At 34.4% G+C, this 23,743-nt stretch overlaps 1 protein-coding gene across 6 annotated transcripts in view; it reads left to right on the forward strand.

Annotated features, from left to right (window-relative positions):
• Positions 1–23,743, forward strand: part of LOC133529010 (uncharacterized) — a 621,251-nt gene that overhangs the window by 517,968 nt on the left and 79,540 nt on the right. For 5 of the 6 annotated variants that reach the window (XM_061866585.1, XM_061866586.1, XM_061866584.1 and 2 more), the window contains exons 3-5: positions 9,663–9,820; positions 21,405–21,566; positions 22,874–23,018. In XM_061866585.1, the coding sequence (XP_061722569.1) occupies positions 9,663–9,820; positions 21,405–21,566; positions 22,874–23,018 (465 nt within the window). Of the gene's footprint in view, positions 1–9,662; positions 9,821–19,588; positions 19,640–21,404; positions 21,567–22,873; positions 23,019–23,743 lie in introns of all 6 variants that reach the window. The other variant, XM_061866588.1, reaches the window with a different exon arrangement.

Here is a 23,743-nt window from a genome sequence, read left to right on the forward strand (position 1 = left end):
TTTTTTTTTTTTATAAGACACACCAACAGTACATAAACAAAGCTAGCAAAGTAACAAGTATAGTGGCCACGTATAATATCTATGCACCAATAACAGGTGTGCAACAACACTCAAACAGTTCGAGGCTTTTTACACTACATTATTAACTACAACTATACATTAATAGATTAAGTGATTGAAACATGCATAGGAAAATACTAACTACTACTAATAGTACTAATATAATACCACAAGAGATATGAAATCAAGCAGCAATCGTCTATTGAGAAACTTTTTACTAGAAAACCCATTATATTAAATTAGTACATTACGATACAAGTGCGAAAAATAGGAAATTCGAAACGAGTGGCGATAAATTAAAACACGACCGAAGGGAGTGTTTTAAATCGACACGAGTTGCGAATTACCTATTCGCACATGTATCGTACAACGTTTTACAGTACATATGGCCCTTTAAATGTTCGACACAGTAACGTAATATGCTACTTCTCGCACTAGTGCTATAAAGTAGCCCCATATGTACTGTAAAAGTGTATTTTTAACATAACTGTATAATCGCGTAATTATTTGACATTGCCTTTGTTTATTATTGATATTGTTTGACGAACCTTTCCGGGCGAAATTTTTCATATTATGTATAATTAATGAAATCAATTTAGTTGGATTATCTTGCTATTATTTGATTTCTGGCGATCACAATATAGATTCTTATAAATTGGCATTAATGTAATTGGACTGTAATCATAAGTTGTGAACTAAAAAAAATCTAATCATACCTAACACAATAACCTATCCTAATGGCTGAACAGAACTGCAATCAGAGATCATAATCGGGTAACGTACAATCAAATGTACATATTTGATGATCAACGCTCTACATATAGACCCCGAGCCAGTAACAAATTTCGTTAGTCATAGCTTCCCGGGCGTTAATTTGTAAAGTGGTTAAGGGTGATGTATAATGAAGCCTTGTGAAAGTTGGCTGCTGCTACGTTGATGAATTAAGGAACGGGTGCCACCCAAGGAATAAATAAATCCTTCCAGTTTTATACTAGTTGTCGCTCAGAAAGAACTTATTTACCTTCTTACTAGTAAACCTTAACAACCTCTTAGAAACCTTTTGGTAAATTATGTCTCTTTCGAAAGATGAAAAATAATAATAATATTAATGTACAATACATGGTTAACGGTTCCACTATAGCTGTCCAAAGACATTGTATTTCAGTTAGGTATTTATTTAATTTTTAAGGTATGTTTTGGAACTCGTAAGTTGAATTTTAATTTATTTTATATTGTGTGTTGTCGTTTTTGGTGAACAATAGAACTTCAATAAAGACCATAAAATGATTGCATTTTTAATTGTGTAATGAAGTCAGTTATTTTTTAGTGAAACATTATAATTCTACAGGATTATGTAGACAATATTGTAACACGGGTTAAAAGCTTGCATTAACCCGCCCGTTAAATCACGGTAAAATGCAAGAACCGGGCCTGCTGCCTATCTTCATTACATCGTCGACAGAGCAGAATAAGTGGATGTCAGCAGTTATCCACACTACTGTACTCTATGATCAAAAAGGTTTAGTTATTAAGAAAATTCTAAGCGAAATTTAGCCTTTTTCGAATAGTATAAAGACAACAAAAACTATCAGTTATTTGAAATATTACATGTTTGGACTTTGGAAAGAACCGCCAATAAATATTTCATTTAGCCTTTTCTCTCTCGCGTTTTGTACACACATTTAATGATATGAACGGATCTTCTGCGATATGAGTTCATTATATTTACCTCAAATCAAACGTTTCTGCTTTGGTCTCTTTACAAATGAAGATCTCGAATTATAGTACAATTACAAGGTATACTAATTACAGTAAAAGTTATAAAAAGTTATAAAGTTATAAAAATTCAAAAATGCGCGTTTTCCTAGAGGTAAGACCTAGCAACATCAATTTTACGCCCTCGAAAACCCCAATATATAATATATATATAGTTTTGCTCGTTTAAAGGTATAAGATTATAACGTGAAGCGTGAAATGCAAATAGGTAAGTAATTGGATGAAAATAATTGAAATAAAATATTATTGTAAGTGTTTTTGACGGTAAAACTTATTAACTCCTTTATTCATAAAAAATACTAATGAATTTTTAAGTCAGTGACTTTATGATATGATTAAGAAATAGGCAGAATATCCTCCCCGTAAGCTTTTTGGGAATTACAGAATTGATTAGCAAATGTACTGGAAAAACATACGCACCCCTCTGAGGATATCATACATGCGTTACTAGGTTATTATTCTTACTTTCGTTCTTGCAGTAATAGTAAAAATGGATTTTGGAAATGATGGGCGCAACATTTTTACATACAAATAGGTAAGGAAATTTCAAAATAAGGTACGAGGAAAGAAGAGCGAAATAATATTTTACAGTACATATGGGGCTACTTTATAGCACTAGTGCGAGAAGTAGCATATTATATTACTGTGTCGAACATTTAAAGGGCCATATGTACTGTAAAACGTTGTACGATACATGTGCGAATAGGTAATTCGCAACTCGTGTCGATTTAAAACACTCCCTTCGGTCGTGTTTTAATTTATCGCCACTCGTTTCGAATTTCCTATTTTTCGCACTTGTATCGTAATGTACTATTTTATAGGACATTATTACACAAATTGACTAAGTCCTACAGTAAGCTCAATAATAAGGCTTGTGTTGTGGGTGCTTATAATTTATAAACTACTTAAATACATATAAAACACCCAAGACTCAATAACAAATATACGTGCTCATCACACAAAAGAATGTCCTTACCGGGATGGGTTCAAACCCAGGACCACCGGCTTCATAGGCAGGCTAACTACCCACTAAGCCAGACCGGTCGACGATTTTGCTCTTATTTCTTAAAATTTGCTATATATGTGTCTCCGCCCAACAATGAGTTCCGTTCATAACTGACGAACGTCGTATAAAATCATAACACTAATATATTCCATTTATGAATTTATAGAATTTTTAAAATACGCTGTTTTTACTTTGAAAAGTATTTGTTATTCATAAGTGCATTGTAATATACTAAAGTGATAGTGCTAGTAAAAGTGTTTATGCTAAATTAAATAAAAAAACTTTCACTTTCACTTTAAATTTTCCGATTGCTATCACGGCTGTTATGCAGGCACTGCTGGAATCCAGCGGCAATTCAATTCAAATTCAATTGTGTCTATGCATGCAGTAAATTGCACATTAAAGTGCGACCAGGACATTTAATTACAGGGCACTCTGTGGTACAGAACAGATAATAGTACTATTACTTACGTATTATAGAAGGTCCAGTCTAACGGCCCGATTCGAAGAATGAGATACGATAACGATAAGTTCTGGTTTAGATAAGTTCTCATTTAGACATCGTTTGTATGTCGTATAATTGACAGAAGCAGCTCAATTCGGGCAACCAATGTCACTGACGTCAGAAATATCGTAGGTAGATCTTAGTGGGATCACAGCGGAATCAAAATAAACGTAAATTTTGACATGTCGTTTAGTTATCGATCTTTTAAAAATCTTTCCAAGATTACCAATCACACATTAGAGGTACTTTCAGTGGTACATATTTTTGGTGAAATTCGTTTTGGAGTAGTTTAGTAAAGTATTGGTGACCTTCGCTTGAAAAGGTTAACTCGTGTTACTTAAGTTTATATTGACTATCTCCGTTAGAACTGTCACCAGCAAAATACTACGAGATAGCGAATAGGGCATATTTTATGTCCAAAAATGCACGTTCTGTCGGGTCCCTAGGATTGGTGAACGCGTTTTTTTTAATATTTAACATCATTTTAGTGTAAGATGTATAGCGATTTTTATATCTCAGACGAGCAAATGTGATTTTAAACGTCAAATTTCTATGAAATTACGACACATATACATCGCTGCAGAATTATCTTGGTCTGATTCTAATCGTTTTTCATAATCTCTCGTTTTAGCTTATGTCTTTGTAAGAAAGGGATATAACATAAAATAATTAATTAAACCTCGTAAAATTCTATGATTAAGGATTCCCTTAATCATAGAATTTTTATACGTAAAACACTTAATTAAGTCACCTGTTGTATGTAGTTGTGACGTGTTCGAATAGACATTTGTTTTGTTTGTGTGTGTCTTTTAAACATATTGTCTATTCGAACACGTCACAACTACATACAACAGGACGTGACTTACTTAAGTTTTTTACCTATACACTGTGTTTAGTTACTGCGATAACCGATAAATTAAATATTTAGTGTTGTCACAGTTCTGGGCATGTGGGACGTTTCCCTACACTCCATCCAATCAAATTATAGATATTTCAGCTAAACACTTGTAGGGCTTATCAACCAATCTCCAGTTTGGCACTTTGTCTTGTCAACTTGTCACTGTTTCCGAGACTAAATAATAGTTCTACTAGTCATGTTCCTATATTGAATGTTTCAATTTGTTTTTTGTCTACCTTCGTTGGTCCCCGCGGATGACTATATAAACATCGGACCTGACGATTCGCGTGGTTTTTTCGTTCGTTATTCTCGCGAAATTTTAGCTCTGCCTACGCCTCGTTTACACGTGCCGACGCTTTCTGAAAAAGTGTTATCCGATAAAAAATGGTAGAATCCCGTTTACCACAAAGAATATCGTTTTTGCCTCAACAACCTCGACGGGTTCCTTATATCTATAAAAATCTGAACGCAAACGTGCAATGTACAAAATGTACAGTAAATATTGTACATTTTATCGAATATGCTCGAAAATATTAACCTTATTCTAGCAAAAGTACTTCTTTGTATTTTATTACAAGCTTTTATTTTAGTTTCACTTGTCCTGTTGTCTGTCTGTCGGTCTTGCAAGTTAAATTTAATCCACTTACCGGTTTTCGATTGAGCTAATGCATACTTATGTAAGTCGGGTGTCAATGCACTATTATGGTACCATCGAGCTGACCTGATGGAGACAAGAGGTGGACATAAGAACTATGTGATACAACAACGCAACCTAATTGTGTTTGGGGTTTTTAGAATTGGCTCGATGAGTATTAGTTGCCTGTGTAAAAGAAAAGTGAAGTCAGCGATAAAAGCTTGTAGCAAAAATGAACTTATTACCAAAAAAATATTTTCCATTTTGTGCAATAAAATTTAAAGACATAAATAAAAATAGTAGGGGAAGTTTTTTTTTATTATGGACAAACTCAACAGAAAATATCAAAATCATTATTATCATACTGTTTTAGCGGATGGAACGTTGTATTATGACTATCCATAACTGTATTTTTTACCTTTTAAAAACTTGTCGACTAAGGAAAATCAATTCAAACAGCTAATTAATAAAGCCGCGGATACACGATCCGCTATAGCCATCATTTCATAATTTCAATCGCGAGATAGGTCATTTCACGCCCAGCATTAAGGGCTAAATATGTAAGTACTTCATTTATTTAATGTCAATAGTTTCTATTTATGAAATTTATCCATGAATTTGGTTCACAAACGAAAAAATATATAGATTAACTGGCATTTAGTGGGTAGGTCAACGCATCGGTATGAACTAAAATCGGTATGAATCGGTTCTGTTGCTGTTGGGACCTGCAAGGTCAGCGCCGATATTTTATTTGTTTGCTAATTTTACCTCGAAATGATTGAATAAAATGGTGGACTTCAGCTAGTCAATTTTGGTTTTCTAATAGAGTATAATCAAAAACGTAAAATCTAATACCGTTTTAATTTAATTTGTACCTGATTGTATATGTGAAAGAAATTGGTATTATACGAGTAAACATATTCGTATTTTAAATACGATATGGCGTCTTGAAAGCCTAACTTGAGGTGTAATTTACTCTCAATGTATATCGTGGTAGTTATACAGTGTGTAAATCAAATACGGGCAATAAGAAATACAATGAAATAAATAACAAACATAATACATTCGGCCCGCAATGTAAAGCAACACACAAGTTACAAGATACGAACTCTTTAAGAGGCTGTCAATACCTAAAGCGCGCACACTGTCTATTTGTATCGGAGTAAATGAGATAGCACTGTCGCATGTTACTGGGCCTGGGCAAGGGAATAATAAGAAAAATAATTTAAAAAAAAGTGGATTATTAGTGTAATATTCTACTCAACCACGGTTTAGATATAAATGTTTTGAAATTGTGATTTTAATTGCAGACCCATAATTCAAAACAATAAAGACATAAAACCGTTTAAAATTGTGATTTTAAGACCAATCTTTGCAATTATTTTCTATCGAGCCGATTTCGTTCAATCGTGTATCGAGTACAACCACGGTCTTTGAAATATAATTAATATGAACATATATTTTTCTTACTTGACTAAAACAAATAGTCTTTCTTAAAAAACTGTTTAAGTAACATCATTTTCAAGGACATTGGGTATTGACAGCCTCTTAATGTAACTCTGAACTTAACGCTTGTTGGCAGTTACTACAAAAATTCCAATTCCAATTCTTTATTTTCATTAACAATACAGTATTGTGTTTGAGTAAAAAAAAAAGCCCGTATCTTGTAATGTCTTGTACGTTATGTCTCTTAATGTTTGCAGTACATTGCTGCTCAGTCAAAAATTAACTACAGGGTCATAAATAAGTGTAACTTAAAATAACTTCTTAAGTAATGATTACACGGATAAATTATGTATCTGATTTTATTTATTGCCCATATTGGATCTACTCACTGTATACTAATCAAAGTTTCAAGTATAAAGTTACATAAATGAGAGGTTTATACAAAATTGAAAACATGTATAACAGACACAATGAAGAAACGATTCCACTAATAAGAGTTCAGGTGAGTTGATTATCTCCTAGAACAGTGTACATTTATGGTCCCCTCAATACAGGGTGATTAAGGAGACACGAGCAGGACCAACCATACACAAAATAGTAAATATTAATAGATTGTTCACCATCGTATTTGGGTGCAACAACCACACTCATTTTTCCTTTTTTATTTTTGTTAAGTAATAGTTTAATTCTCCACAATCATGGGTGATACAACAATATATTTAAAAAAAAACCTCTTTAATTGTAATGATAGGACCTTGATTAATGATTATGAAGGAAGTAAATTCTCACACTGAGTATGATACGATGTTTCAAAAGTAATCAGTGTCTAATTCAATTCAATTTTTTTATTTCAAAAGACAACAATGGTCCATAATGGTTAGTAACATATTTAAGGTTTAAAATTAAGTGTTAGTAGAACAAATACAAAAAGACAAAAAGAAAAGCGAAAAGTACAGCAACAATAACAAACAATCACCTGGTAGCGGTCATGATACCCTCAAAATGTCGCACAACAGGTGAGTCGTATCGGCCCGCTACCGTAGCCAGGATGGGGTTGGAGCTGGCCCGCACTCTGCAGTCATCTGTGCGAGCTTGTGCAAACATGCCCGATGCGCTGCAGAAACGGGGCAGCCCCAACAACATCCTGAAACCATTATTATAATGACAATCATTTGGACTGTTATCACGGATAATCGATATTTAACAGAAGTAGTGTCAGTAATAGTCGAACATGCATGTCGTAATTTTTTTACAAGCTTTTATATAACTTGCCCTATTAGTATGTACGGGACAAATCTTGCAAGTTAAATTTGACCCACATCCCGGTTTCCGATGAAGCTGAAAATTTGCATACATATGTAAGTTGAGTGAGAATGCAATATTATGATGCCATCAAGCTGATTTGATGATGGAGACAGGAGGTGGCCATAGGAACTCTGTGATAAAACAACGCAACCTAATTGTGTTTGGGGTTTTTAGAATTGTCTCGATGAGTATTAGTTTCCTGTGGAAAAAAAGTACAGTCAGCGATAAATGTTTGTACCAAAAATTAAGAATAGCTTAGAATTAAGACATGTTAAAATTGATTATGAGCCTTGTAGCTTGAAATAAATGTTTTTTTTTTTCTTTTTAATGAATTTTTTGCCAAAAACTTATTTTGTTATAATACATACCAAAATTAACTTTAATCCCACTCATATTAGTACGACTAAAGCTTATAATTTACTGAATCCGTTAGTCTGATCCTGCTCACGTCTCCTGATTCACCCTGTATTGTTTTTTTTTTTTTTTTCAATATATTAGCCCTACGTAGTATGATATCTTCTTTAAAACTTTTGTTTATGTGTAACCTTCAAATGAGTACTAGAAAACCTCGCTGGTGTATTCATTTCGGTTTATGATTTCTTTGTCTGTGTTAGCCATTTTTTTTTAATTAAGGCGTGGAAACTTATAATAAACAAAACGTGAAATTGAGACATTGAAAGAACACTCTACGTGTAAACTTTTTTTTTGCGTGTAAACTTTTTTTTAAGGAAGTATAACGGCCTCATACCCTTTTAAGAATTAATTAAAGTCGAGGAAATGGTTAAGTAATTAATATCGGCGTTTCCTCTCGGGGCACTTGTAATTTTCATCAAAATGGTTTAAGTCTGATTTAATTATAAATGCTAAGATTTTGGAGTTCTTAATCTTTTTCTAGGAACTTGAATTTATAAGTAATTAACGTTTTGTAAATAAATACCTTATACCAATTATACGGAGTTTCGCAGGAAATAAAAGTAAAATAAAATAATTTACTGCGCTCCAGATATTTTCATACATCCGGAAATTGGCCAGTTATGTAACGTTTTAACCTATATTTTCAACAGTATATATATTTTTTAACAATTCACCTAGCATTCGGAAATTGAGAACAAATTGGATGAAGTGTTTTGGAATATTCAGGTCAATAAATATTGCATGCACTTATTCCCGAATTGCATGACTATCTCTAGTTTCAGATGCACTCTGTGAAACCACAAGTATGATTCACGAAATAAAAATACGGTCGATTCTAATTTAAGAATTTGTAATGGGTTCGAACGGGTTTTGATACAACCTTGACGATCGTCTCGGTGATTGGCCACGAATTTCACTTCAGTTCAGGGCTATAACCACGAAAATCGAAGTTCATCAATTGCGGACATTTTTCCCTGTCACTCTAATTACGCCTTAGTGAGAGCAAAAGAGAAAAATCCCCGCAATTTGCGAATTTCGGTTTTCGCGGTAGGCCCCCAGAGGGCCTGGGAACCACGTTCGACGTGTTGCCTCTCTGTCGCACTTATAAATTCGTACGTAAGTGTGACAGGGAGGCAACACGTCGAACGTGATTCGCGGTAGGCCCTCAGACAATCAGCGTGAGCTAAGGTCGTATAAAAGTAAGGTCAAAACCGCAACAAGTTTTTAAATCTGAATTGGTCTCCTATTCACTCGAGGTCAATACAGTTTTTGTCTTCGTGTTTTTATCATTAGTCGCTCTTATCATATTAAAAGACTGTCGAAATAACAAGCGAGCAAAGACTGTCTAAATAAAAAGCAACAGCGATAAATTTAAAAGGTGCCCATAATAGTCCCACAAAACTATGAACGGCACAATCACGTCGTAAATGTTTAACAGGCAAAACTTTACAAAGATATCGCTAGTTCACGCTGAAGTAAAACAGTCTTGAAATATAAATTGTATCTGTCAATTATACCTATTTTTATAACAGCGCCTACTTCAGTGGGCAATTGACATTCAAACCCTATTCTTAAATCATATGATTTAGTAACAAAGTATGTTGTTTGTTGTTCACAGGCAGAAGAAGGCAATTCTCGGACATCAGAAGGAGAAGACAACGATGGGAGTGAGATCAACGCAGGTTCCTCAAGAGTTCTCTCTGCTGCTACGTCTAGAGAAGACGATGATGACTCCAGCAACAATGCGAGCAGCGACTGCAAGAGCCCGGGCCAAAGGTGAGATTTTTAAATCCTAGAAATGTTTTCCCTAAGTGGCCAGTCACATAGCTGTCAAGGTTCAACATACGTGTGACCTGATTTATATATGTTAATAAATTATACTATATTTTTTCTGCCTCCGTACTATATAATTTCCCCGAAAAGGTAAGGTGTACCCGGATAAGACCGGACTATTTTTCGGCGAATTGGAAGGGCGTCACAAAAATAATTATTACTTATTTCTCACTAACTTTTACCTATGATTGCCTAATGCAAATTATAAAGAAGAAAACAAGCGTTTATTATTAATTCACTTAATGCCCCTTAATAAAATAGTAATTATTTTTTTTTCACCGAAAAACTTTCTCGGATTAAGATCGAACTAATTGCTAATTCCAACTCTAAAGCAATGAGAATAAGCTGCATACGTTGAAAAAAATCCGGTCTTGTCCATTAAATTTCAACTTTTTCCCACTTTTTTATTACAATATGGCAAGAGGGGCGGGATGAAATGGCGTCACACTTTCTATTGCTAGTGATGTAAAATAACTGCTTTTTGAAAGCAATTGCAATCAGGCAACCTAACCTTTCTTCCGATCTTATCCGGGTATCCTGTTATGGTTCACAAAAAGGTTAATCGAAAGGATAATTGCTTAGAATTGAATTCCTCTATATTTATTTTATTTATAGAACATTTTAAAAATATTTAGGTAGATTACGTAAGTAGTTAATATAAGCGAAAAATAGCAGAATAAAATTATGAAAATGAGTAAGATAAAGAATAGCCCCTAACGACTGGCCTCCTAGTGAAATACAAAGCCTAAGATCATTAATTATCTATAACAATTCATTGCGTTTTAAGCGATTTCCAAGTTACATAGCATAATGATAACAAACACGGTCGGAAAGACAGTAAGGAAAACCAATGAGACTGTGACAGGCGAGATAATAGAAACAGGGTATATTTCGTATTTTCCGTTGCACAATAGCAATAATTATCAGCGGTTACCTATAAATAATTTACTAGCTCCCGCCATGGACAAAGGGCCTGTCAACTTTGTTCCATATTACAATCGTTGACTACAGAAAACGTATTTGTCTATCTCGACCCATTATCGGAAAGCAGACTGTGGCTTCGAGTTAATTGTATACTAGAAATGCACAGTTATCGGCCAGTAATAATATTTGAATATCACAGTCATGCTTTTTAGGGTTCCGTAGCCAAATGGCAAAAAACGGAACCCTTATAGATTCGTCATGTCCGTCTGTCTGTCCGATTCTGTCACAGCCACTTTTTTAAGATGTTTTTTAACATTTTCTCAAAAAATTTGCATTATGTCAAGTGGGTTGGGTGGTGTCACATTTTAAAAACTAAATTAAATAACAATATTATTGGCTGGTAAGTACTGTACCTAGGTATGGTTTTTGTATTTATGTCTAAAAACGAGTTGGAAAAGAAATTTTCAGTTGAGAGGAACATACATATTATTCCCGTTTATTCCAAGGTTTACTTTTCTTCAAAGAAAATACACTTCTATATAAATTCAATAACCTGTTTTGGACGACAGCGGCGGCGACTTGCCGCGCCGCCACCGCCCCGCTCGCCGCGCCGCTTACCGCGTGCGGTCAGTTTGCGACCTAAGCGACGGCTTAAAAACAGACCACAGTTTATCGAGTAAAAGCTCAATATTGAAGCTTCTTAGTGCAATTTTGCTCGAATTACCAACTATCCAAAAGTAAACATCGTGTACTTTTAGCTGTTAGCTAGACAAAGTTTACAGACACGCTAGGCCGTCTAGGCTGTGTTAAAATAATTCAAATGTCGTGACCTACATCCACGTTTGGAGGTAGATGCATTTACAACGTTTCATTCCTATCTCAGACAGCAGCTGCTTTACTTTACGAAGTGGATAAAGTTTCACTCAAGTTTCGGAAATTTTAAGTAGGCCGGTAGACGAACAAGGAAATAGGTAAATATATCCATAATTCATTTATTGATTGCTTTTGTGGGTTTATAACCGTTTACCACAAACTCTGTCAATCCCGTTATCATTGCAAATTATTTGACAAAAAATTGTAAATAATCCTAATTTCGCTGAGGCTACAGGCTCATATCAAATCAGGCACAATAATTTATTATTTTCTGTAGTATTTGACTTATAAAACCAATATTTATAGATTTCGGGTATAAAAGTGTAAGAAGGCTACAATTTTTTTATTTGTTGAGAATCTGAAAACGCTGTCGGCCTTGCAGTGACGTTATAGGACTCGAAGCTATACTTATATAGGTTCATGTCGAATCTTAGACGAGTGATATTCGTTATGAGGTTTTCACAATTAATGATGGATACATGTAAAATGTTGTTTTCAACCCGAAGAACGTCACAGATAATCTAAAGGCTGATATCGTTTTCGCCTAAAGTATACCTATAAAATATTTTTTGCAGTTTTCTAGGTTATAATAAAATATGGATATTTTTTTCTTTTAATTCGACATTAATGAATAATATAAGACCGACTTTCAAAAAGGGTCGGTCAAGTAGCCTATTATTAAACTTACTTTAAAGTTTAAAATGCTGTAGAATTCTTAATTTAATAATTCTAGTTGTACATATTCCTAATGAATTTGGATTTAAAAAATTTGTATGACTTAGTGATAGTTACGGAATTTTTCTTTATTTTCAAAAATGAATACTGACACTTGAGTATGAATTGAAAACTATATAATCATGTTTAACATATCAGTCTCATTAAATCAACTTAATTCAAGATAAACTAATTAAAATTCTATACATCTGTTACAACTTTTCCAGTAATTGCCAATAGGTAGGTAGATAATTATCTGGTGCCGTTCCCTAATTTTCGATGAACGATAAAGTTCGCCGTAGAATTTTTCCAACTCTCCTTAACGTTATTAGCGATCTTAAAGTATAAAACTATGCCACCGTTTCAAACTTCAAATTACCTTTTCTAAAACTTCAGCTCATACCTACTTAAAGACCGAATATTCTAAAAGATTACAACTAGACATAATATTTACCCGTTCAATCATAAATTAAGATTTTTTTTAAGTTACATTTAATTATGACCTTGTAATTCATTTTTGAAAATTTGCCGAGCAGCAATATAAAATAAATAATAAATAAAGAAATAAATAAATATTATAGCACATACACATATATATATATATTATGTCTCGTAATATACTGCAAATATTACGAGACATGACACTTGAGACATATAAAACGCTCGTGACTGGTAACTTTTGTGTCTCTTCACATAGCAGGCCGAAATATTTTGTATGGTTAATATTTCCATTGTATTTCTAAGCAAAAGTTATCTCAATATACTTACTTCTTAGGGCCTATCGCTAATCAAAGTATTACGTGAGGTTTGCCCGTATATATTTACACACTGAATTGACCTATATCTGAGAATTACCATCGTGTGGAAGTGTTAAAAACTATGAAAGTTAGAATGGGTAAATGTCATGTACAGTCACCATCAGATATATCAAAGCGTCCAAAGGGCTCAATAATATCTGAACAAGCACTTTAATGTCTTGATAGTAGAGGCTTTGTTTAGATATTTGTGAACACCTTGGCCGCTCATTTATATCTGATGGCGACCGTACTTATATCGTACTTGCAACAGTTGCAATCAATTTCCATAATAAGTAACCCATTATTACACAAAAACATTTTACTCCTGCGATAAATAATATTTATGTAAAGAGTCTAACTTAGCAAAATACGTGTCTAAACCGGAAAAGTATATTTTTTATAGATAAAACCCCCTACGCTAAGCTAAGGAATACCGCAAGGAAACACGCTTTCACGTAAAAAAATGCATCAAAATCGGTCCATCCCTTGTAGAGCTATCATAGCTAGCCACAGACAGACAGACATTGACGTCAAACAAATCCCCCTCTTTTTGCGCCGTGGGTTAAAAAAGTTTAAATACATGACAGTCTCGGTATATGTACTAATATGTCCCGAGGTCTATCTTGAGGTCTAGATGTAGGTATACTTAGAAATCAGTTTTTATTTGGCATATAGTAAACGCATGCAACGAGACTACAATCCAGCATACAATCTTCATGTATAATGATGCTTGCTATAGTTGCGATTGTATGATATTTCCATAATAGCATTTTGCATAATATATGTACAAATAATATATTACCTTTGTGTGTTTTTCTATGAAAGTGTATAGAGTAAACAATATAGGTTAGTTTAAAGATTGCATAATTTACTAGTCATTTTATACAAATAAATGATGAATACTGCAATGAAATATCGTGAATTACAATAGGAGACTCGGCATATTACTAAAAGAGCTCTAATCAAAAAATGAAGTTGACTATGTATTTAAAAAAAAAACCTCTATGAAAAAACCATTACATGCGAATATTTTTTCACATCGCTCGCACAAAGAACCTATTAGACTACCTAAAGTAGTGAGGTGGAAATCACTTACAAATATATTTAAGAAAATACCGTAAAAACATGAAGGTGATATAGTATTGACCGCTACTGTATATAAATAAATAAATAATAAATATTATAGGACATTATTACACAAATTGACTAAGTCCCACAATAAGCTCAATAAGGCTTGTGTATATGGTTGATTGATTTCATTTATTTCATAATAATAAATTACAATGTAAATTATGCTACATAAACACAAATTTATATTATGCTCGTCAATATATAATATAATGTAACATTTGCTAAATTTACAATCGAAATGTCAAAAATGAAATGGAACACAAAAAACCTATAAAAATAAATAACGAATATAAAATAAAACTCATTTGTTTTTGCTGCAAGAAAATGCATTATTTGTGTTGGTATTATGTCTCTGATAGGTATTTAATTTTTGTATTATTTACTGTGCATCAACGCGTTTTTAAAATTTGTGTCAGCAATCAAATAAACGTTCTATATCTATCTATCTCAGTTATCTCATAATGTACCAAAAAATTTAATAATTCAAAGGCTTATATTTCATTCACGACAAGTATAATTCTAAATCACACCGGAAAGTTAACAAACCCGCCTCTTTCATTGTATCCATTAATGTTTGATGAGACAAATGGAAAAGTCTCCTTGCCTGTCTCGACAGGCTAATAGGCCAATTCGAACGAGCACTGTCACCAGACCAATAAAATAATAATTATGGAGGGTGAAGGTAATGATAACAAACTCTTATGGGAGAACTGTTGCAAAAGTGTCCAGCTGGCAGCTGTAAATAATAGTTAGAAATCTTTCCGACGCTAGGGTAGCACAAGGACATGACATGAACTTAGACGTTATTGGCGGAGTGAAGTGCGCGATCCGTGATTTGTTTTTTTTTATCAAAGTTAAAAAAGTTTTTTCATGGACACTTCGTAAACTTAGATTGTTCTCCTATAAGAATAATATATATATATTGGAATCATATTAGTCAGCTGTCATCCGCGCCGGCGTCTCGCTCGCACATGTACGGACCAGTCAGAGCGGAATGATGGCGCGAATAACTGATATGATTTCAATATGATTCAAATATCGGATTGACGTCAGATGCACATTCGAATTGGCCTGTTAGATTATTGATTGAGGTTATTCTTAGGCAGCATTGACATTTGTTCACGCTGCAACTATTCCTGAGCTTTAAGGTCGTTTATAATTAGGACATAAACCTTAGGATAATCAAAATAACACAATTTAAATACCTATTTGAATAAGACTGTGCCCATTTTGGTCGTATGGCTTCCTTCTATGATATGTCTCTATTATTCGTGGCCCAACACGCACTTGGCCGGTTTGTTTTAATGTCGTTAAAATAAAGATTTTCAAAATTAAATTTTTAGCTTCAAAAGAAATACTAACGCATTTTAAAGATCTTATACCAATGGCAAAGGATCTTAGCAACATTTTTTGTATTCCATTCCAATGAGATAGTCCAAATTGGATGAAAGAGTGTTTCGTGACTTGTTACAATCAAGCTTTGACGTAATAAACTACGATCCTGAATTAACCAAATAGCTCCGGGAATAAATGGGATGCAAAATTGTCCTGTCTTCAAAGAATGAACCTTCTTTATTTTGTGCATTTTAAATCCTTTTTAAGGTTCCGTAGCCAAAATGGAACCCTTATAGTTTCGTCATGTCCGTCGATCCGTCCGTTCGTATCTGACAGCCATTTCACTAAATCAGTTTGAAGGCACGGCACCCTCCATTATGCGTGGTTCGGACCAAGCACTTGGCCAGTTTTTAAAACATCTATTAATTTGAAAAAGACAGTGTAAATTAAAATGTGTAGTCTTTAGGCAGATTTAATAAGAATTAATTTTGTACCAAACAGATTTTTATATGAAGCATCTACAGATACTTCATATAAAAATCAGTGTAGGTATAAATATCATGTTCTATTTTTAGGAGAAAAAGTATTCAAACTAGAAAGTCATAATATTATTTTTAATAGTAAATAATATATCGTGTACTTTTTAATGCTTCGATATATCCTTACTAAATTAGTTGAAGAAACACCATATTGACCAGAGTCGTTGTGCAGAAGTACCTAATTGAGTCAATTTATTTGTTTTTTGGTGGTTTTCTATCCCGTTAGCCAGGTGACAACAGTTACAATGAGTGTATGTAGCAAAAAATGCTGTAACACAGAGATGATTAGTAGAGAGCCTATAAATAAATGGTCTTAAAATTACCAAAAAATGCATCCTTGATGCGATAAATTTCCATCTTTATTTAAAGTTTGACCAGCGGTGGCAGCATGGTCCCATTTTTATTGCCTGTTACTATGTCACTTTCGCACCTACATACTTGTTAGAACGTAACAGGCGACAAAAATGCCACCGTGCCACAGCCGCAGGTTACGTAACCGTGGCAATCAACCGCACTAAAAAACGTACCCTATCACTAGAATAATATTATTTTATTTCCTTACAATTTGTCTTAGAGCTGCAGCTGTCCGTCGTCAGAGGCCCAATTTAGCTGTTAATTTAATCCGTCCAGAGCTTCCCTGTCAGCTCTAAATTAATTAATGGATGTGGGTTGAGCTTTACAGGACTATTCAAAGATTCACTAACGAATGTTTAATCACTTAGGTATGTCATTATACAATGAGTAGTCATGCCCTCGTGCCGTTCCGAAAGAAAAATTGAAAAATACACCGGTGATATTCGACCTCACCCGCTGAGCACCTCTGCTATTTTTATTTACCTAATCATTTTTGATCTAGGTCAGCATTTCCCAAACTATGGGTCGCGCCCCATAGGCGGGTCACGAGTGGGTCCTTAAAAATAGCCTCTCTACACCATAGCGCTTGACCAGCGAGATGGCCATGCTATGGTTATGGCTCCTCTACACGATGGCCCAGCGCTGGACCAGATGGCCACGCGATGGTTGAGAGCATAAACTAAGGAATGGGCTACGTGTAGATGCGTACACACAATCGCTGGCCCACTACCTTTGATGTGCGGACGAAAAACCGACACCGTGGCCATCCCATTGCCATCCCGCCGCGCCAAAAGCCATACGATAGTGGTGTACCCTCTCTACAAGCTGGCCCATCTTAGTGGGCCAGTATTATGGCCCATCGTGTAGAAGAGTCATAAGACGACATTCTGACTGATCGGGCTATCTGAGCGTTACCAATTTTATGCCCCTTTTTAGATGGCCAAGAGGTGGGTCCCGAAATTGGCAGTTTTGGTTAAAGGGGCGAAGCCCAGTCAACTTTGGGAACCATTGATCTAGGTATTTAACTCATGAAAACTGTTTGCTCCTTACAAGTAAACATAAAAAATAATCCAAAATAAATTTAGTTCTCCTAGAAGAATCGTAGAATTAGGTTCCCTTACATTCCACGAATCTTCTCTTTTCCCACAGACTATATGCCTTTACGTTATAGAAATAAATCTCTACAGCTTGGTTTTAAAACAAGCTGTTTCTGTTAGAATCTAATTGTTCCACTTATGGAGAAATATCTATTTTTCTTAAGCTGTTAGAGAATGTTTTTTTTATATACTACGTACCCGGGTCCACTTCTACACTTTTGATGCTGACTATCCCATTATTTATTAACCGCTAACCCTTCACAGTCAGTATTTACGGCCCGATTCGAAGAATGATTAAGACACGTTTAAGATCTTAGATCTTTAAAAGATCGATAGGTAACTAAACGACATGTCAAAATTGACATTTATTTCGATTCCTCTGTGATTCCAATAAGATCTATCTACGATATTTCTAACGTCAAAGTGACATTAGTTGCCCGAATCGCGCTGCTTCTTTCATTATACGTCATACAAACGATATCTAAATGAGAACTTACCTACACCAGAACTTATCGTTATCGTATTTAATTCTTCGAATAGGCCCGCTATACTATAAACTATAAACGCCCATCGATATATTATACCTAGGTATAAGTATATGTATGGCAGGAGTCCCGTCACAGTAGGTTGACACAGGGAGCTTTTATGGCTATTTTATAGGGGTTCATCGGAAGGAACTTATTGATTTTGACAGGTCACTTGTATGTCGTAATTCTATCTTTACTCCGTTGTTCCGGCTTCCGGTAATCCTTTTTGATAGGGTGGAACATTTTACTTGCTTTATTTTCAAAGTGTACTTATTTACAATGAGTACTAAAACATACGGTTTAGGTACAATCAGATACAGAGAGAGGTAATCTCCCCTGTATACAATCAGTCTATGTAGGGGGCTCACTTCTCTCTGCAGCTGACTGTACTAGCAAAGATAATTGATTGTAGTAGAGGTAGTCTAAGAAAAAAACGTGCCACTTAGTTTGGCATCCAAAACAAATGGCGCTGTAATGCGCCTATATGTTTCGCGGTCACTGAATTGTCAAACGTCAACTTTTGATAATCAGAGTTACCGCAAAATGTATTGAGCTGTACAGCGCCATCTCATTCACGTGTCAAATTCGAAGCACGAAAATATATTAGATTTTACGCATCTTACTCAATCAATATATCTTTGATACTAGGCATGTCGGTACAATAGAATCCGTTTATTACACCTCTGCTTATATTGACCAATCGGTGATTATAAAGTAATTTATAGGGCCAAGTTTGGTTTTCATAGAAAATCTGTAACAAAGTCAGATAAGATGACTTCACTTACAGTGACATATCGCTTACTATGAAATTTTAGTCTTATTTTCATTAAATTCTGACCGGTTATAATGACATACCCCACGTATTTCCATGCGAAGAGTTAGGTGCGTGTGTGAATCAAGGGCAGTTTTAATTTTGATTCTGACAGTTGATAATAAATAAAAGGCTAATAAAACCCATTCCTCGTAAACGAATTTGGAAAACGTAACAACAATAGGAAGTTGATCAACTATGCTTTATATGACATCCGCTTATAATGACATGTTTGTCAATTCCTTTCGATGTCATTGAAAGCGGATTCTATTATGTATACCTACTTTTTTTTTTAATTTTAAGATCTTGGACTTTTAACAAGAATTTCAAAGGCATTATAAATCGGAGTAATAAAATAAGCAAATCATTGCAAAAGTCGCCCGATGTTACATATCCATAATTCTACTTATTTTTTGTTAGATAACGAACTATTGCTTTCTTTTGTACTTATACTTTATGAAACATGTAAAGTAAATAAAATCCTGCTCAATATTTAGGTCGCCCTTTATATTTTAGGTTAGGTATTTCCATGATAGATTCCCATTTTTAGATATTATAATGTATTTTTCAAATAAAGACAATAAATCACAATTTTCCTAACCTGTCTAGATTGTTGAGCAAGTTATCGCCATTCACGACAAATGCGAGGCCAGACGATATGTAAGTGGCCAGAACTGGCACCATCCGCTTCGAGAGCTTAGCGACCCTAGCAATGAGCACGACTTATACCAAGCCGACTGATGCCTGATAGTGAGTGTTGATGCGGCTTTCAAGTCACAAAAAAACTGTATGATAAAAAATACGAAACTAATCAGATCTCGTACAGTTTTAAGTCAGTAGATCGAAAAGACGTAATCACATTACTGGTCAATAATATACATTATTACTTTTAAAGAACCAAGACCTGAAATATTTTCATGTCATATGATGAGATGAGGTGAGGATTTTAATCGAGCAAGATCCCAGAGCCGCCAGACCTTACTTATTTTCTCATGAATAAAATGTATGGGATAATATAGTGTTGGTATGTACTTTTAATGTCTGCATACTTGCTATATTGGCCCGATGGCCATTTGTCCGGTAGAAGGTGCTAAAGTTGGTTAAAATATTACTAACTTTTCTTAAATTCTCGTGGCTGATTTTATGTATGTTTTAGAAAATATTGTTAAAAATTTATAATCAACATTTCTGCCGGCGGTAACTATTACCAGACGCTTTAAAGCTATCATAAAATATTGTAACTTTACTTATATTCTCACTCTTGCTTTTTATATATGATACTTAGGGAACTATTACTATTACATTTTGTAAGTAGCTATACCAATTGCAGGGGCCCAACCATCCCCCAGACCCTCATAAAGTTTATATGTGTATTTGTGTGAAACTTTATGTGAGTCTGGGGGATGGTTAGGCCCATGCAATTTTATTGGTCTGGCTACTTACAAAATGGTTTGTAATAGTTCCCTGAGTATCATATATAGAAATCAAGAGTGAAAATATAAGTAAAGTTTCAATCTTTTTTTGACAGTTTTAAAACGTCTGCACAATTTTTTTTAAACATACATACTCGTAAAAATGCCATGAGAATTTTGAGAAAAGTTAGTAATATTTTTACCAACCTTTAGCACCTTGTACCGGACAAATGTCCGTCGGGCCAATATAGCAAGTATGCAGACATTAAAAGTACATACCACAATATATTATCCCATAAATTTTATTCATATGAAAATAAGTAAGGTCTGGCGGCTCTGGGATCTTGGACTATAAATTCCTTGATTGAAAATGGAGATGTCAAAATGTCGATGACGTCTAAGTTTTAGAAATGTTCAATAATGTTTTAAATATTACTGTTACTGGCCAATATTTTAGTTAATTTCAACCAAAGTATAATATACTATAATATGAATAAGTGACTTGGAAGCCACACCAATCGATAACGCATTAAACAAACCGATACCTACGTAACTGGTGCGGTATCGCATCGCATATCACAAAACTATGTTTGCAAGTTGCATAGTATTGATTAGTTCACGACTGCACAGCTGGACGAATAGGCGTCACCGTAATGCTAAACCATACACGTAATTTGATACTTTGTACTGTCCGAAAGATAGAAAAGCTGATTTACTTTATTATGTACCTATGCATGTTATTCTTTTGTGGAGTCTCTTGCCACAGTGTATTAAGGAGACCGTGAGTTTTGAGCCAGCTTAAAATGACAATAATCGCATTATAGATAATTTCCTTTCATTTCACTTAAGAACATGGCTCGTTATAAAAGCCAGATGGCACCCTTTTTATTTGAAATTTAAATATTATTTCGTTTCGTTTTTCGGCTAAGTCGCTATCGAAACTCACGGTGGGGTTTCACGAACAGACCACACACTGTACACTGCTATCGTGTAACACGCTGCATCTATTATAGGCGACCGATCATTGCATCGAGCTCGTCAAGCTCTCACAAGTCCATGCAGATGCAGGACACAGGGCACGAGAGAGAGGAATCTGACCCTGACAAACGGGGGCATAAATGGAGGCACGTCCAAGCTGTCATGGCATACTACCAGGCTCTCAGGAAAATAAAAAGGTTCGATTTGAGGGCTCGGTAAAGCCGCCTCGTTGTCGATTGTTTATCATTGTTTGTTTTGATTTCCCACTAATGTGCTACCTTCGTCTGTGTCTAGGCCTTCGGGAATGATCTCACTGGATATGTGTGTTTCTTGTGGATATTGTGTCTTACTAGCTCACCTTAAAGCGATTCTACTTTCCTACTGTCACTTGGGAGATCAATTTGTATTCAGTGTTTAATACTTGTTTAATTGCATCTGTTTGAACGTTTAAATATTTGAATAGATTTATTAAAACTCTAGTATTAAGCTCCTGACTTTAGATGCAGTTTAGTTCTAGTTTTAGATACTTACGTGGATTTATAGATACAGACTCACTAATATCTTACTCTACAAATATACTTTTTATATTTATGCAATTTTGTTTATCTAGTGTGAATACTGCATAGTCGCATGTAAATACAGGTAGATGATTGTTTGCACGTATATAAATTACACTTCAGTATAAATAAAGTCTGGAAAGCATAAATAAAGATATAAAGTGTGTATAGAGGCATCTTTGAAATTACGATTAATTTGCATTGTGTGTGTTTATTTACAAATTTCCAATTTCCAAGAAATTCAAATTTAACGAACTATTTTTCAACTTACATTGGCGAAACTTTTGTGAATATCTAACTTAATCTTTCTTGAGCGAAATTTAACTTTCCGATAGCATGATAACTTTGCTTGACAATATCATAGAGAAATAAGTAAACCTAGAGTGCTCACTTCATACATCAGTTTCCGTACTCACAAGTAATACTAATAACTTGTAATGAGAGGTATGGTAAAACGTATTATTACTATGTTTAGAACTCCCTTAAAGCTTAAATCTTATTAATGTCATTAACAGTTGTACGCGATGAAATTTCATTATTTTATATTAAAACCCGTTAATGACATTAAATATGTGTACACAACGCGAGAGTTTAATGTGATCCTTACCCCTAGTGTAACTTTGATCGACATCATAACGTGACGAACGCGTTTGCGTTAAGTCTCATTTTGTATAGGATTTTGAGTTTCCAAAACGTCCCGCTTGGCGCGCTCTTTCGAAATCCAATACAAAATGAGACTAAACGCAAACGCGTACGTCACGTTTGGAAATCGAATTTAGTTACACTAGGGGTACCTATTAAAATGAGTTTTCGCTAAGCTCGCTTGAAACTTATTATAAAAGGGTTTTTATCTGTGTGAAGTGAGCACCCTAAGCTCACTTATTCCTCTATAACAAAACCCTAAACCTATTGAAACATGTGTCTAACTTGTATGTGTGAATATGCAGAACAAAGTCGAACCAGCGATGGATGAAGCTACGGACCACAGTCCAGTTGAGCTCGGCGATGCAAATGAAAAAACCTCCCCTGAAGAGAGAAGACTCCTTCCTGAAGAAATTCTCCACTCGCCACATACCAGAAACACAGGAAACTGTGAGATTTTGCTATAATTTCCCTGATTAATGAGCATGTTTGATGATATTCACCCATCCTATGTATGCAGGTCAGGTAAATGCAGAAATGCACAAATAATTTTGAATGATACCTGATTATAATACTAATAATTTTGATGAATCAGATTTATTTATTAACACTTTAATTGATTAACACTTGGCCGCCACGAATACACGATAAGACACACAATATCAAACTAATAAAAAAATGTGTTTTAATTTTAACTACAGGTATATGTATATCGCTCCACTAAGAGCTATTTTCTAAATCTGATTCATTTGTGATCAATTACTAAAACAGCGTTATATTATATCCAAATTATCCACTTACCTATGTCGGCTGTTCATAGTAACTACTTTTTTTCTTATAAATGAAACAGGCTTTTCGGTTTTGCAATTTATTCCATGGGCAATCTTTTGTACCTAACGATTGTAAATAGAGTGGAATGGAGTATTCATATTAGTTTACTACCATCCTGCAACTTTAAAGATAGTTTTAAGATTGACTGTACATCTGTTTAGCTGTTTTTCTAACGTCTAAAACATTATTTTTTGTGATCAAATCTTGTTATATGAGCATGTTAGTAAAATACAAAAATAAGGCGCCATAACCCCGCTTTCATGAGAATTGAAATTTTCAAATACCTATTATGTCGGTACTATCGATTTAAGGCAAAATGCATTGCGATTATTTGAGTTTCGTGT

This window comes from Cydia pomonella, chromosome 20 (genome assembly GCF_033807575.1).
Source record: "Cydia pomonella isolate Wapato2018A chromosome 20, ilCydPomo1, whole genome shotgun sequence".
NCBI classification, from domain to species: domain Eukaryota; kingdom Metazoa; phylum Arthropoda; class Insecta; order Lepidoptera; family Tortricidae; genus Cydia; species Cydia pomonella.